General features: G+C 45.4%; 1 protein-coding gene across 2 annotated transcripts in view; it reads left to right on the forward strand.

Moving 5' to 3' along the window:
* LOC144610345 (disintegrin and metalloproteinase domain-containing protein 9-like) overlaps positions 1-16,023 on the forward strand; it is a 33,403-nt gene extending 17,380 nt beyond the window's left edge. Inside the window, exons 6-8 of one of the 2 annotated variants that reach the window (XM_078428965.1) lie at positions 568-591; positions 9,281-9,345; positions 10,562-16,023. In XM_078428965.1, coding sequence (XP_078285091.1) covers positions 568-591; positions 9,281-9,345; positions 10,562-10,619 — 147 coding nt within the window. In that variant the 3' untranslated portion in view covers positions 10,620-16,023. The remainder of the gene's footprint in view (positions 1-567; positions 592-9,280; positions 9,346-10,561) is intronic. The other variant, XM_078428966.1, reaches the window with a different exon arrangement.
* The last annotated feature ends 176 nt before the right edge of the window (positions 16,024-16,199 follow it).

Raw genomic sequence — 16,199 nt, forward strand, 5'->3', positions numbered from 1 at the left:
CTTTATTTACTGGTCAACTGGTCGAACATCAACTGATAGACGCTGCCTGGAATACTGAGGTAGGACCTACGAGTCCATTGAATGTTCACCAGACTAATTTCTTGGATATAGAGGTTTGTTGTATGAGGAAAGATGAATAGACTGGGTCTGGTCCAGCATTTTGTGATACCTTCGATTTGTACCAGCATCTGCAGTTATTTTCTGACAGCATGGAAATAGGCCCTTCGGCCCACCAAGTCCACGCCGACCGACGATCGCCCATATCTCTATCCTACCCTACACACTAGGGGCAATTTACAGAAGCCAATTAACCTACAAACCCACACGTCTTTTGAATTTTGGAGGAAAACAGAGCACCCGGAGAAAACCCACACGGTCACGGGGAGAAACAAAGAAGAGTTTTAGTATACAGATAACTGCAGGATGTTCACCGCGCTTAGTGGGGGGAGGGGGGGAGAGGTGAGTTCATCGTTGGACCCTTCCATCGCTCACACGTGGATGTTTTAGGACTTGTAGTTTTGCTCTTTTGAGGTGTAGCAATAATATGTTTTATTTTCAAAACACCAGGTCCAGTTCTTGCCAGACCGACAGGTAATTTGTCTTTGTGAATCTTCAGGGCTGCCCCCTGGCATGTCCGCAGAGCTGGTGTTGCGTCCGCCTGCTTTGGCTTTTTGGGAAATGTTGCTGCAGGGGGAGGCGGAGACTTGGTCCAAAAAAAACCCCCATCTCACAAAGTTCCTCTGCATTCTGTGTGGAAATTTGCCTTGAAATGGACCGGTCGGATATTGAGCTGCATTTTTAATGTCGAGCAGAAACAGGTCACATGTGCACAAGGGGTGGAGACATAAAGTGGCCGTGAACTAAATTTCCTTTCAGGCTAGCTGCTGCAGCTGGGACTATGACAATGGTGACAGATCTTGGCCATCCTTGCATATGGACTCAGTGGGCTGTTGCTGTACATTCTTTACTTAATCGGGTTAAGGGGGAGAGCATTCTGGATGTGGAGAGGATGTTTCCACCAGTGGGAGAGTCTGGGGCCAGAGGCCACAGCTTCAGAATTAAAGGACGTTCTTTTAGGAAGGAGGTGAGGAGAAATTTCTTTAGTCAGAGGGTGGTGAATCTGTGGGATTCTTTGCCACAGAAGGCTGTGGAGGCCAAGTCAGTGAATATTTTTAAGGCAGAGATAGATAGATTCTTGATTAGTAGTGCGGGTGTCAGGGGTTATGGGGAGAAGGCAGGAGAATGGGGTTAGGAGGGAGAGATAGATCAGCCGTGAATGAGTGGCGGAGTGGACTTGATGGGCCGAATGGCCTAGTTCTACTCCTATTCCTTATGACCTCTGCACGGCAATAGTCTTACTGATCTGTGTGCAACAAAAAGAATATCACTGAGCCTTGGTACATGTAATCATAGAGGAAGAAGGTCTGAAGAAGGGTCTCGACCCGAAACGTCACCCATTCCTTCTCTCCCGAGATGCTGCCTGACCTGCTGAGTTACTCCAGCATTTTGTGAATAAATACCTTCGATTTGTACCAGCATCTGCAGTTATCTTCTTATAATCATAGAGGATCATTTAACTGCAACTGTGTCCCTACCCAACTCAGCTGAGGCTGGTAATGAAAACTTAAAAACACACCACAAAGATCGGCTAAGGCAACCAAGGACTTATCTTAAGAGCATCAAGTAGAACAGTCATTGGGAACAGTTCAACTACACTGTTTCCTGAACAAAGATACATATGACCATTCGAAAGTTTTTCCCTGTGTAGTTTTTGTACACTATTAACCCTAACAGGTTTAAGGTGAAGGGGAAAAGATTTAATAGGAATGTGAGGGGTAACTTTTTCACATTTTCACACTTTGTGTGCCTTTCACACAAATGCTGCAGAAATGGCGTATGGAACGAGCTGCTGGAAGAGGTAGTTAAGGCAGAGACTATCCCAGCAAGTTGGACAGGTACATCGATAGGACAGGTTTAGAGGGATATGGGCCAAACTCAGACAGGTGGGACTACTGTAGCCGGGACATGTTAGTCGGCGTGGGCAAGTTGTGCCGAAAGCCTGTTTCCACGCTGTGTGACTCTGTGATTCTATGACTCTATAACAGATTTCACACAGAGACCTCAGCATTTCTTTCTTCAGAATGATCTAACAACAGTTCCCATTCATGCACCTCCCACATCACAGAGCACCAAACGCAGCTCAATCCAATGTCCATGGCAGCTATGCAAATGTCCTGCAACCTATTGACGGTTTAATTATTCCACTTGTCCTTTTACAAGGCACACAAATTCGGAGAACTTTGTGTTTTGTACGAAAGCTTTGAATCTCAAATAAAAGCAGAAAACACTCAAACTGGCAGCTTGCGTGAAGGGCGGAACAGAAATAATATTTTGGGTCCCTGACCCTTCATCTGAATTGTTTCTGACTGACCTGAGGAGTAAACGCTAGCCTTTTCTGCTTCTATTCCAGATTTTAAGCATTTGCATTTTCTTTGTGCTTCGCTGCTTTGAATTGATTTTGCATGCTGTTACCTGTCCATTAATGTAACCTTGTCAGTCACAGCATCCACATGGTGCTGTGTGAGTGGCTGTAGAGGCAAAAAACAAATTAAATACCTTTGGGCAGATAGAAGAAAATCTTTTAACAATACCCTCAGGAGGAGTTGTACGATGCTGTTACTGTATCTGCTCATCTATTGTGCATCCAACATTCAAAACATTGCCTAGATATTCATCCGTGGCCACCAATGTTAAACGTAATAAAACTGAGTGCCAGTGAGCAAGTATAATGCACTGTCACTTCCAGTGTGATTGGAGATGCTGACTGGGAACCTCTCGGCTTATTTGCCCCCTACAGTAAACCCTCGCCATCGCAAACCTCTTTATAGTGGATTATGGTTGCAGTGGTCTCTTTCAGAAGCCAGGCTGCTAGTTGCACTGCGGAGGTCATTGAAATTGACAAGGTCATTGAAATTGACAAGCCCGTTGAAATTGACAAGCTCATTGAAATTGACAAGGCATTGAAATTGACAAAGTCTTTGAAATTCACAAGGCCATTAAAAGTGACAAGGCCATTGAAATGGACAAGACCATTGAAAGTGACAAGGCATTGAAATTGACAAGGTCATTGAAAGTGACAAGGCATTAAAATTGACAAGCCCATTGAATTGACAAGGCATTGAAATTGACAGTCTTTGAAATTGACAAGGCCATTAAAAGTGACAAGGCCATTGAAATTGACAAGACCATTGAAAGTGACAAGGCATTGAAATTGACAAGGCCATTGAAATTAACAAGGCCATTCAAAGTGACAAGGCATTGAAATTGACAAGCCCATTGAAATTGACCCCATTGAAATTGACAAAGTCTTTGAAATTGACAAGGCCATTAAAATTGACAAGGCCATTGAAATTGACAAGCCCATTGAAATTGACAAGCCATTGAAATTGACAAGGCAATTGAAAGTGACAAGGTATTGAAATTGACAAGCCATTGAAATTGACAAGGCATTGAAAATGACAAGGCATTGAAATTGACAAGCTCATTGAAATTGACAAGCTCATTGAAATTGACAAAGTCTTTGAAATTGACAAGGCCATTAAAAATGACAAGGCCATTGAAATTGACAAGATCGTTGAAAGTGACAAGGCATTGAAATTGACAAGGTAATGAAAGTGACAAGGTATTGAAATTGACAAGGTCATTGAAATTGACAAGGCATTGAAAGTGACAAGGTATTGAAATTGACAAGGTAATTGAAATTGACAAGGCATTGAAAGTGACAAGGTCATTGAAATTGACAAGGCCATTGAAATTGACAAGGCCATTGAAATTGACAAGATCGTTGAAAGTGATAAGGCATTGAAATTGACAAGGCAATGACATTGACAAGGCATTGGAATTGACAAGGTCATTGAAATTGACAAGGTCACTAAAATTGACAAGGCATTGAAAGTGACAAGGCATTGAAATTGACAAGGTCATTGAAATTGACAAGGCATTGAAAGTGACAAGGCCATTGAAATTGACAAGGCCATTGAAATTGACAAGGCCATTGAAATGGACAAGGCCATTGAAATTGACAAGGCCATTGAAATTGACAAGGCCATTGAAATTGGCATGACACTGAAATTGACAAGATCATTGAAATTGACTAGGCATTGAAATTGACAAGGTCAATGAAAGTGACAAGGCCATTGAAATTGACACGGCATTGAAATTGACAAAGTCTTTGAAATTGGGCATGACATTGAAATTGACAAGGTGTCACTTTGTTCAGCACATAACCATGAAACAATGTAATAAACAGCCTTCAGTATTTTTAGCTTGCAGTAACAAAAATCAATTTTTAGCTGTTAAGACCCTTGTACACTCAACAGGTTAGGCAGGTGAGTGTCTTCAGAATGAGAAGCACAGTTAATGTTCAAGGTGGATGTCCTTTCACCCTGAACTCTGGGCGGGCACCATGGTCGTGGGAGTCTCGGTTAGAGCTGGACAGGGTTTCCACACCCCGTCACACCGCCTGTTTTGCTCTCAGTCTCTGAATGTGAGAACCAGCAGCAGAGACAACGCTGGCCAAGGTAGTGGGAGGTGGCCTTCTTGTGCCGCTGCGCTGTGTGTGGCGGGGGAGGTCCCACTGGGCTCTCAGTGACGAGGCTCCAGGATTCTGACCCAACGCCGCAACCCACTAATGGGGAAAATCCCTTCCTCGGTTACAGCGGACAATTGGCATTAATGGATACCATTCCCCCATTGTCCGTTATAACGAGGGTTTACTGTAACACACACCAATTAAACACCACCCTATGGTCCATCGTAACAAGGGTTTACTGTAATACACACCAATCTCCCATGATCCATTGTAACAAGGGTTTACTAAACTGACACCAATTCCCCCCCCCTTGGTCTGATATAACAAGGGTTTACTGTAACACACACTAATTCTCACTCCCTGTGGTCCATTTATAACAAGAGTTTACTATTTTATATACTTCTATCAGGTCTCCCCTCAACCTCCAGAGATCCAAGATTGTTCACCATCTCATTCTAGCTAATTTCCTGTTAAGTGTGGAACCAGGGAACTGCAGCTTTCTGGTGAACCTCCTCTGCACCCTCTCCAAAGCCTCGACATCTTCCTGTAAGGAGGTGTCCAGAACTGCACGCGATATTCCAAATGCAGCCTAACCAAAGTCCTATGCAGCTGCATCATGACTTCCTGACTCTGAAACTCAATGCCCCAAACAATGAAGGCAAGCACACCGTACACCTTCTCTACCACTCTATCTACTTGTGTTGTCACTTTCAGGAAGCTACGGACAGGACACAAAGATTCCTCCGTAATTTAACATATATTTTCCCCTTACATTCAACCTACCAAAGGACAACACCTCACACTTGCTTGGACTAGACTCCATCTGCCATTTGTCCGCCCATTCTTGTAGCTGGGCTGAATCCCACTGTAAACTTTGACAGCCTTCCTCACCGTGCTGAACTCCAGCAATCTTGTTGTCTGCAAACCTACTGAGGAACCCATCTGCAGTTATGTCCAAGTCATTGATACATTGATCAGAACTGCCCCCTCCATCGACTCCTTTAAGTCCAGGCTCAAAACCTATTTCTACTCCCTAGCGTTTGAGGCCCTCTGAGGGGGCGCTGTGAACTGTTTATGTATGTACTGTTATGTTTGTGTGCCATTGTATGTTCGTTTCTTAGTACCTGAACTGATGTACAGCACTTTGGTCAACGTGGGTTGTTTTTAAATGTGCTGTACAAATAAAATTGACTTGACTTGACTTGTCATATCACAAATAACGGAGGTCCCAGCAGATATACCTGTGGATCTGTCAGTCAGAGTATAGAGTATAGAAGTTGGGAGATCATGATGCAGTTATGTAAGTCATTGGTGAGGCCGCATTTAGAGTATTGTGTTCAGTCCTGGGCACCATGTTGTCAAGCTGGAAAGGGTACTGAGAAGATTTACGAGGATGTTGCCAGGACTCGAGGGTCTGAGCTATAGGGAGAGGTTGAGCAGGCTGGGACACTATTCCTTGGAGAGCAGGAGAATGAGGGGGGATCTTATAGAGGTGTACAAAATCATGAGAGGAATAGATCGGGTAGACGCACAGAGTCTTTTGCCCAGAGTAGGGGAATCGAGGACCAGAGGAGATAGGTTTAAGGTGAAGGGGAAAAGATTTAACAGGAATCTGAGGGGTAACTTTTTCACACAAAGGTTGGTGGGTGTATGGAGCGATCTGCCAGAGGAGGTTGTTGAGGCTGGGACTATTGCAATGTTTAAGTAACAGCTAGACAGGTACATGGATAGGACAGGTTTGGAGGGATATGGGCCAAAGGCAGGCGGGTGGGACTAGTGTAGATGGGGCATGTCGGCCGGGGTGGGCAAGTTGGGCCGAATCACTCTATGCCTCTATGACTCCACAGGTCACCGACATCCAGCTTGAGTAAGGCCCTTCCACCACCAACTTCCATCTTCTGTGAGGATGCCAGTGAACTCCCACATCCACGAGCATTGTTAGGCTGTAAATTTAATGCTGTAAATTGTCTCCAGTGTATAGGTTGAGTGGTTAAATCTGGGGGAGAATGTGCAAAGAAAATAGAACAATATGGCGCTGGGACAGTCCCTCTAGCTCACCAGGCCTGGGCTCACCATGGACATGCTGAAGGAACTCAATGGGCCAAAGGGCCCGTTTATGTGTTGTGTTTCTCTCTCACTCCCAATGACAATCATAATCATAATCATACCTTATTAGCCAAGTATGTTTTGCAACATACGAGGAATTTGATCGAGTACAGTTTACAAAACTGCTGCCGTGAATATATTACAATAGTTCACTATTCACTATGGGGCGGCACGGTGGCGCAGCGGTAGAGTTGCTGCCTTACAGCGAATGCAGCGCCGGAGACTCAGGTTCGATCCCGACTACGGGCGCCATCTGTACGGAGTTTGTACGTTCTCCCCGTGACCTGCGTGGGTTTTCTCCGAGATCTTCGGTTTCCTCCCACACTCCAAAGACGTACAGATTTGTAGGTTAATTGACTGGGTAAATGTAAAAATTGTCCCTAGTGGGTGTAAGATAGTGTTAACGTGCGGGGATCGCTGGGCGGCGCGGACCCGGTGGGCCGAAGGGCCTGTTTCCGCGCTGTATCTCTAAATCTAAATAAATCTAAATCTAAAAGAAAAATTATTCAAAGGGAATTGTAGCAATATACTTAATCGAAACGAGCCACATCTAAGCAGCTGTGATGCCTTTCTAAGCATTAGGCCCATATTCCTGAGCGCCTTTCCCATCCAAGTAGCCACCTTTTAAACATTGCAATTGCATCTGTCTCTCCCACCTCCTCTGGCAGCTCGTTCCATCAGTCACCACCCTCTGTGTGGAAAACCTTGCCCACCAGATCTCCTTAAATGTCGCAGAATCTACTGTTTGGCATTATCAGTAATATATAAAAGGGTATAAAATGTGTGTGAGCGATGTTTTCATATGTGGGAGGAGCTGCCAGAATTGAGGCAGGTACTACCACAGCATATAAAAGACACTTGAACAGGTCACATGGATAGGAAAGGTTTAGATGGATATGAGCCCAATGCAGGCAAATGAGACTGGCTTGGATGGGGCAACTTGGTTGGCATGGACGAGTTGGGCCGAGGGCATGTTTCCATACTGTGCAGCGTAGGTTGACGAGGTCAATCCCCGGGATGGCGGGACTGTCGTATGAGGAGAGATTGGAAAGACTAGGCTTGTATTCACTGGAGTTTAGAAGGATGAGAGGGGATCTTATAGAGACGTATAATATTATAAAAGGACTGGACAAGCTAGATGCAGGAAAAATGTTCTCAATGTTGGGGGGGGGTCCAGAACCAGGGGCCACACAGTCTAAGAATAAAGGGGAGGACATTTAAAACTCAGGTGAGAAGAAACTTTTTCACCCAGAGAGTTGTGAATTTGTGGAATTCTCCGCCACAGAGGGCAGTGGAGGACAATTCACTGGATGAATTTAAAAGAGAGTTAGATAGAGCTGGAGGGGCTAGTGGAATCAAGGGATATGGGGAGAAGGCAGGCATGGGTTACTGATTGTGGATGATCAGCCATGATCACAATGAATGGCAGTGCTGGCTCGAAGGGCCAAATGGCCTCCTCCTGCACCTATTTTCTATGTATGACTGTACAACTCTATATTCTCTTGCCTTCCAATCAATACTAACAATGACACATTAGCCTTGCAGTTCATATTTGATTAGTACTGTTGTATGCATGCTATATCAGTGCTCACGTCCAGAATTAATGTTACCAACCGTACTGGATGGATTAGAGTCATGCATTGTAGAAATAGGCCCTTCGTTCCAACTTGCCCACACTAACAACATGCCCCATCTACACTAGTCCTGCATTTGACCCATATCCCTCCAAACCTGTCCTATCCAAGTACCTGTCTAAATGTTTCTTAAATGTCGTGATAGTACCTGCCTCAACTACCTCCTCCGGCAGCTAGTTCCCTACACTCACAATCTTTTGTGTAAAAGGTTACCCCATCAGGTTCCCATTAAATCTTCCCCCTCTCACCTTAAACCTCTGTTTTCTGGTTCTCGATTCCCCGACTCTGGCAAGAGACTGCGTTTTTCAGTTTTTCTATTAATCTCGTGGTATTGTACACGTACTTCTATGGTGTAAGATTACTGGGAGTGATTTTTGTTTGTACGTTGCAGTTCTGAGTTATGTTTCTGCAAATGTTGTCAAGCTGCAAAGTGTACAGAGAAGATTTATGATGTTTCGCCAGGACTCGAGGGTGTGAGCTACAGGGAGATGTTGAGTAGGCTGGGACTCTATTCCTTGGAGCGCAAGAGGCTGAGGGGTGATCTTATAGAGGTGTATAAAATCATGAGAGGAATAGATCGGGTAGACGCACAGCCTCTTGCCCTGAGTAGAGCAATCGAGAACCAGAGGACATAAGTTTAAGATGAAGGGGGAAGAGATTTAATAGGAATCTGAGAGGTAACTTTTTCACACGAAGGGTGGTGGGTGTGTGGAACGAGCTGCCAGAGGAGCTAGTTGAGGCAGGGACTACCCCAACATTTAAGAAACAATTAGGCAAGTACTTGAATAGAACAGGTTTAGAGGGACATAGGCCAAACACGGGCAGATGGGACTAGTGCAGATGGGACACGATGGCCGGTGTGGGTAAGTTGGGCTGAAGGGCCTGTTTCCACGCTGTATCACTCTATGACTCTCTATGACTAAATCATGTGCCTTTTTTTTGTCACCAGGTGGGTCCAACAAGAACAGCAGTGCCAACATACGTAGCCAGACCATCACACCTGTCGCCATCCAGGTACGCTACTTCCTAGTGACCTGCTGAGTTATAGACAATAGACAATAGACAATAGGTGCCGGAGGAGGCCATTCGGCCCTTTGAGCCAGCACCGCCATTCAATGTGATCATGGCTGCTCATTCTCAATCAGTACCCCGTTCCTGCCTTCTCCCCATACCCCCTGACTCCGCTATCCTTAAGAGCTCTATTTAGCTCTCTCTTGAATGCATTCAGAGAATTGGCCTCCACTGCCTTCTGAGGCAGAGAATTCCACAGATTCACAACTCTCTGACTGAAAAAGTTTTTCCTCATCTCAGTTCTAAATGGCCTACCCCTTATTCTTAAACTGTGTGGCCCCTGGTTCTGGACTCCCCCAACATTGGGAACATGTTTCCTGCCTCTAACGTGTCCAACCCCTTAATAATCTTATACGTTTCGATAAGATCTCTGGCACTTTGTGGCGTTCATTTTTCAAGCTGAACTGTAAGTCCTTCTGCAGTTGTGCAGGACCTTGGTGAGATCACATCTGGAGTATCGTGTGAGGTTTTGGTCTCCTAATTTGAGGAAGGACGTCCTTGCTATTGAGGCAGTGTGGCGTAGGTTCACAAGGTTAATCCCTGGGATGGAGAGACTGTCATATGAGGAAAGATTGGAAAGACTGGGCTTGTATTCACTGGAGTTTAGAGAGGGGATCTTATAGAGACGTATAAAATTATAAAAGGACTAGACAAGCTAGATGCAGGAAAATGTTCCCAATGTTGGGGGAGTCCAGAACCAGAGGACACAGTCTAAAAATAATGGGGAGGCTGTTTAAAACTGAGGTGAGAATATTTTTTTTCACCCAGAGTGTTGTGAATTTGTGGAATTCTCTGCCACCGAAGGCAGTGGAGGCCAATTCACTGGATGGATTTAAAAGAGAGTTAGATAGAGATCTAGGGGCTAGTGGAATCAAGGGATATGTGGAGAAGGCAGGCACGGGTTACTGATTGTGGATGATCAGCCATGATCACAATGAATGGCGGTGTTGGCTCGAAGGGCCAAATGGCCTCCTCCTGCACCTATTGTCAATGTTTCTATGTAGCAATTGATCTGTTCCAACAATATAATGGATCTGAGCATTGCAATAAATGTACGCTGATTGCACTGAAGGTATTTACTCGATTTGTACCAGCATCTGCAGTTATTTTCTTACACTGATTGCACTGAAATCTTGTCTTTCTCTATCTTTAATTCCAGGCCAGCGCCCCCTCGACCGGTGCCTTCAAGGCCTGTGCACCCGCCCCAGAGGGTATAGAGTACTGTTAAAGCTGTACTGTATCTACTCTGTACAGATAGTTCTATGATCAATGCTCTGTATACTCTGCTCCTGCCCTGCTTTAAGAGTGCCGACTGACTTTTCTACCTGAACCGGACAAAAACCAGCGTTTTTTTAAAATTCCTGCTCCGTACATTCTTCGCTTCACAGCTCATCGAACACAAGGCCCAGTCCCGGAAGGACGCGGCAACTGAATACCTCCGACTCGGCTTTTCTTCGTGACTCACGATCGTCTGAAGGGAGAGCGATTTACACTCTGTCTGCTCGTTTACGAAGAAGCGCCCCGATGTCTCAGCATGCAAAACACTCGCCCATCACGTACCTGAGTGCCCAACAATGCACGGAACACAACAGTCCATTATTACTGACGACTAATTTATTTTACAAGTCACCAACGTTACAACGCGCGATAGCTATCAGCAGGACGGCACGGTCTTGCTCTAGGACTCCACAGGAACACGGACATCCAGCTTCAATAACGCCCTTCCACCATCACCCTCCGTCTACTGTTAGCGACAATAATCTCACTGATCTGTCTGCAAAGAATGAATCTCACTGTACCTTGGTACACGTGGTCATTTCGAACCATTCAAGTGTTGGGCGTGGCGTGGCGGTGGTGTGGCGGCAGAGTTACTGCCTTACAGCGCCAGAAACCAGGGTTTGATCCTGACCACGGGTGCTGCCTGTGCGGAGTTTGCACGTTCTCCTCCTTGATCTGCGTGGGCTTTCTCCGGGTGCTCCGGTTTCCTCCCACACTCCAAACATGTACAGGTTTGTAGGTTAGTTGGTTCCAGTAAAATTGTAAATTGTCCCTAGTGTGTGTAGGATAATGCTAGTTCGCGGGTCGGCACGGACTCAGTGGGCCGAAGGGCCTGTTTCCGCGCTGTATCTCTAAACTAAACTAGATGGTCCCACCACAATCTTCTGTTGCCTGGCAGAAGGATTTATATTGTTATATTGCTTAGGTGGTGGTTCAATAATGGTAACCAATCCTACGTAATTCCACCTTCTCTGCCAGGCTACAGCGTTACCACGTTTACAGCGGCATTGGAAGTCACAAGGATCTGCAGATGCCAATTTACAGAAATAGACACAAAGTGCTGGAGTAACTCGACAGGTCAGGCAGCATCTCTGGAGAACATGGATTCTATTTGGAACACTATTTGGAACACATGGAGCACTCTTTGCCCCAGGGATGTGCGGGTGAATATCCAAGCCCATCTCTCTCCTTGGTTATCTGTTGAGAGGCGCTTGCGTTTGCCTGCAGAAGGTAGCATCCGTGTGTTTCCGCCCAATGTCACTGCACAACATGTCCTGATTTAGGAAGGAGCTGCAGAAGCTGGTCTGGAGAAGGGTCTCGACCCGAAACGTCACTCACTCCTGCTCTCCAGAGACGCTGCCTGTCCCGCTGAGTTACTCCAGCTTTCGGTGTTTATGTCCTGTTTTACACATGGCTGCCTTTTAAACCTTGTGGGCAGTAGGTGACTAATTTTGCACCCTTGGCACTTTTGTACCACGTCGTTTCCCCCCCCCCCCTTCCCCCCACCACCAAACACTTAACACTCAAGTTTAGTTAGAGACACATTGTGGAAACGAGCCCTTCGGCCCACTGTGTCCGTACCGTCCTCCTCACTAGGGACGACTTACAAAAGCCAATTAAACTGCAAGCCCGTACGTCTTTGGAATGTGGCAGGAACCCAGAGGAAACCCGCGCAGGTCACGGGGTGAACGTGCAAACTCCGTACAGACAGCACCTGTCGTTGGGATTGAACCCGGGTCTCTGGCGCTGTGAGGCAGCAACTCTACCGCTGCGCCACTGTGCCGTCCGACTTGTTTGTCAGCTGAAAATCCACGAAGGAAATGCAATGGCAGTTAATCATGGCGATGGGATTGACAGCAGGAAGGCTTGGATGGTTGAGGGTTTTTTCCTGTACCTTGTCGTTACTGGGTGCATGCCATGCAGTTAATTTTAAGTATGAGCCTCTATCTTACCACCGTGTGGTGTGGCATTGCCTTGTGTGTGAAAGCAACAGCTTAAAAGTTAAGACAGAGACACAAAAGACTGCAGATATGTCCATAAATGAGAGGAGCAGAATTAGCCCATCTGGTCTGCTCCACCATTCAATCATGGCTGACCTATCTTTTCTTCTCAGCCCCATTCTCCTGCCTTTACCCCATAGCCCCTGACATCTGTACCAATCAATAATCTATCAATCTCCACCTTAAAAATATCCACTGACTTGGTCTCCACCGTCGTCTGTGGCAATGGATTCCACAGATTCACCACCCTCTGACTAAAGAAATTCCTCCTCATCTCCTTCCTAAAGGTACATCCTTTTATTCTGAGGCTGTGGCCTCTGATCCTAGACTCTCTTGCTAGTGGAAACATCCACTTCACAGCCGCTCTATCCAGGCCTTGCACTATTTGGTAAGATGCTGGAATCTTGAACAAAAGGCAAAGTGCTGGAGGAAGTTAGCGTGGCAGGCAGCATCTGTGGAGGGAAATGGACAGACGGCATTTGGGGTCTTCAGACTGGGTTAAAAGTTAATCCCGTGTTGCACAGCTGTAAAATGAACCCGGTTGTGCAAATGAATTCTGCAAACGAATCTGCCACCTCATTTGCAGCAACGTGGGACAGTTCATTTTACTGGCCTTGTCTCTCCATTAGTTTAGGTTTCACACTGTGCAGAGGACAATTCTGGCCCAGGTGCGCTGAGGGTTCTTTACAACTCCTGATCACCCCTTGTGCTTTGTGTCATAAACCACGTGCCGCTTGCTGTGGATTCAAACCTAACATTTCCACCAAAGATGCTTGTTGCCCAGCTCAGATGAGTGCAATATTTGCAAAAATAACGTTCATAAACAATGGACAATTTTGCACCTCAAATGCAGAGTGATCATTATGTTCACAACGTGATGACCAAGGATTTGTGCTCAATTGATCGGTAGTTCTGATACGGTTCCACCACCGATTTTCCAGCCACTGGTGTACCGGGTCCTCCTTTAATCCGTACATTTTTCCAGAGAGCGCACTTGAAATCCCTCCCCCCACCCCCCCCGAAGTCGCCCCAAAAACGTGGTGCCTGGGCTGGGTGAGGCAGCCGATCTCGACCTCATCGGCACTTCCGCGCAGATCAGCAGGTCGAATTTGCTCCCTGCAGCTGGGGCTCTGGAACTCCAGCCTGGCCCGAGCCAACGGATCCGTTCCCATAGCCGACTTCGAGGGGCCCGCATCTCGGCCCCCCCGGCGGCCTAGGCAGAATGTTCCGGTATCCTTGGACTCCTCCCGGTGGCCATGTTGTTGTTCCCTGTTGTTCCAGCAAAACGGATAATCCAGAAACGCTCTTGAACCAAGGGTGCCGGGAAATCAGTGGTGGACCTGTACCTACATGCTTTACTTTACGTGCTGTAAAGCCAAATAGTCTTTGAATCTGCACCAAGAAAATGAATTACACGGTGATTTGGGATATGGTGTTATTGCCATTGAACTATGTTTAGCTAATATTGTTACAGCCCAGAACCACTGAAAAAAAACTTCTGCTGTGACTGGTACTTAAATAAAAAATGAATTGATCTTCTGCTGTTCAAAAAACTATACCTAGTCAGTGATGCTTTTAGAATCTGTAGTTGTTAAACTGATATTGTTCCAGTGTTTGTAACAGGCTGTAGGATTAACCATGGGCTGGAAGCTGACCCAATAGTTTGCTATTTGTGGGTCCCGCAACACACTTTGAACAGAGGAACATTTAATTCCTATTAAATGTGCAAATTCCAAATGAACAACAGTCTAAATTCTATTACAATAAACCTCTTTATAATAGATTTTGGCCTTCAAGAACACAGGCTGCTAGTTACAATGCGGAGGCTATTGAAATTGACAAGGCACTGAAATTGACAAAGCATAGAAATTGACAAGGCCTTGAAATTGACAAGGCATTGACATTGACAAGGCACTTTGAAATTGACAAGGCTTTGAAATTGACAAAGCATAGAAATTGACAAGGCCTTGAAATTGACAAGGCATTGACATTGACAAGGCATTGAAATTGACAAGGCTTTGAAATTGACAAGGCTTTGAAATTGACAAGGCATTGAAATTGACAAAGCATAGAAATTGACAAGGCCTTGAAATTGACAAGGCATTTAAATTGACAAGGCCAGGAAATTGACATGGCTTTGAAATTGACAAGGCTTCGAAATTGGCAAGGCATTAACATTGACAAGGCATTGAAATTGACAAGGCCTTGAAATTGGCAAGGCTTTGAAATTGGCAAGGCATTGAAATTGACAAGGCATTGAAACTGACAAACAATATCCTCGATCGACACTTAACTCTATTAAACAATGTAACAAACAGTCTTCAGTATTTTTAGCTAGCAATAACAAAAATACATTTTTAGCTGTTAAAAAGAGCTTTGTATTTGAAAACAACTCGTTGTTTTACGGAGTGACCACTAGGTGATTGGAGTGAATCCCTTACTCGGTTATAGAAGACAATCGTCAATAAAGGAGAGCATTCTCCCCCTCTTCCCCCCCCCCACTCCCCCCCCCACCCCCACCCATGGTCCATTATAACAAGGGTTTGTTGTATGTTGATATATTTTTTAACAGACCCATTTAGAGGTGGGGTTTTAAATCTGGGATTAGGACAGTTATTGGAATCTGAGGTGGCCTGGTATTTTGGGAGTATGTCGTCTGAATGTCTTGGAACTGTCAGAAGTAGCCTCTCGGCATGCTGTGTATTGCACTGGAAGCAGTAAAGCAAAGACCATAGATAGACACAAAGTGCTGGGGTTACTCAGCGGGACAGGCAGCGCCTCTGGACAGAAGGAATGGGTGACGTTTCGGGGTCGAGACCCTTCTTCAGCGGCACCCATTCCTTCTCTCCTGAGATGTGGCCTGTCCCGCTGAGTTACTCCAGCATTTTGCGTCTGTCTTCGGTGTAAAACCAGAATCTGCAGTTCCTTCCCCAGCAAAGAATGTAACTGAACTTTGAGCTGAGCGATTTTGCCAGTGACCTTTACAGATAATGACAGGCAGGATAATGCAGCCAAAAGTGCATTATCTACTTTTAGATTCCACACACCGACTGTAGGGAATAAATTAAGTGAAGCTGCAGACTGGGTTGGAAATTGTAAAGCAATCTCTGCCGTTTTATAGAATCTTGGAGTCCACAGCTACTCCCAGATCATTGTATATCCTATCTCTTTCTTCACTTGAATATTTGCACTTTTTCTTTTGAAATGAATCGTATATAACATTTTCAAGAATAACTGATTATTTTCTTCTTTAAGAGATTATGCATACATGGATCGCAGATGGCTTTTATTTAATCTGTATGTACAAAGGACAATAATGCAATAAAAGTGATTTTTTTTCTAATTTGAAGTTTTTATTGATTGAAAGTTACAGTATGGAAACAAGCCCTTTGGCCCATCGAGTCCCTGCTGTCCAACGATCGCCCGTACGCACTAATTCCAAGTTATCTCACTTTTTCTTCCACTCCCGACACACGCGGGGCAATTTACAGAGGGCCGATTAACCTGCAAACTCACTCG

Source organism: Rhinoraja longicauda, chromosome 36 (genome assembly GCF_053455715.1).
Source record: "Rhinoraja longicauda isolate Sanriku21f chromosome 36, sRhiLon1.1, whole genome shotgun sequence".
In the NCBI taxonomy this organism is placed as follows: domain Eukaryota; kingdom Metazoa; phylum Chordata; class Chondrichthyes; order Rajiformes; family Arhynchobatidae; genus Rhinoraja; species Rhinoraja longicauda.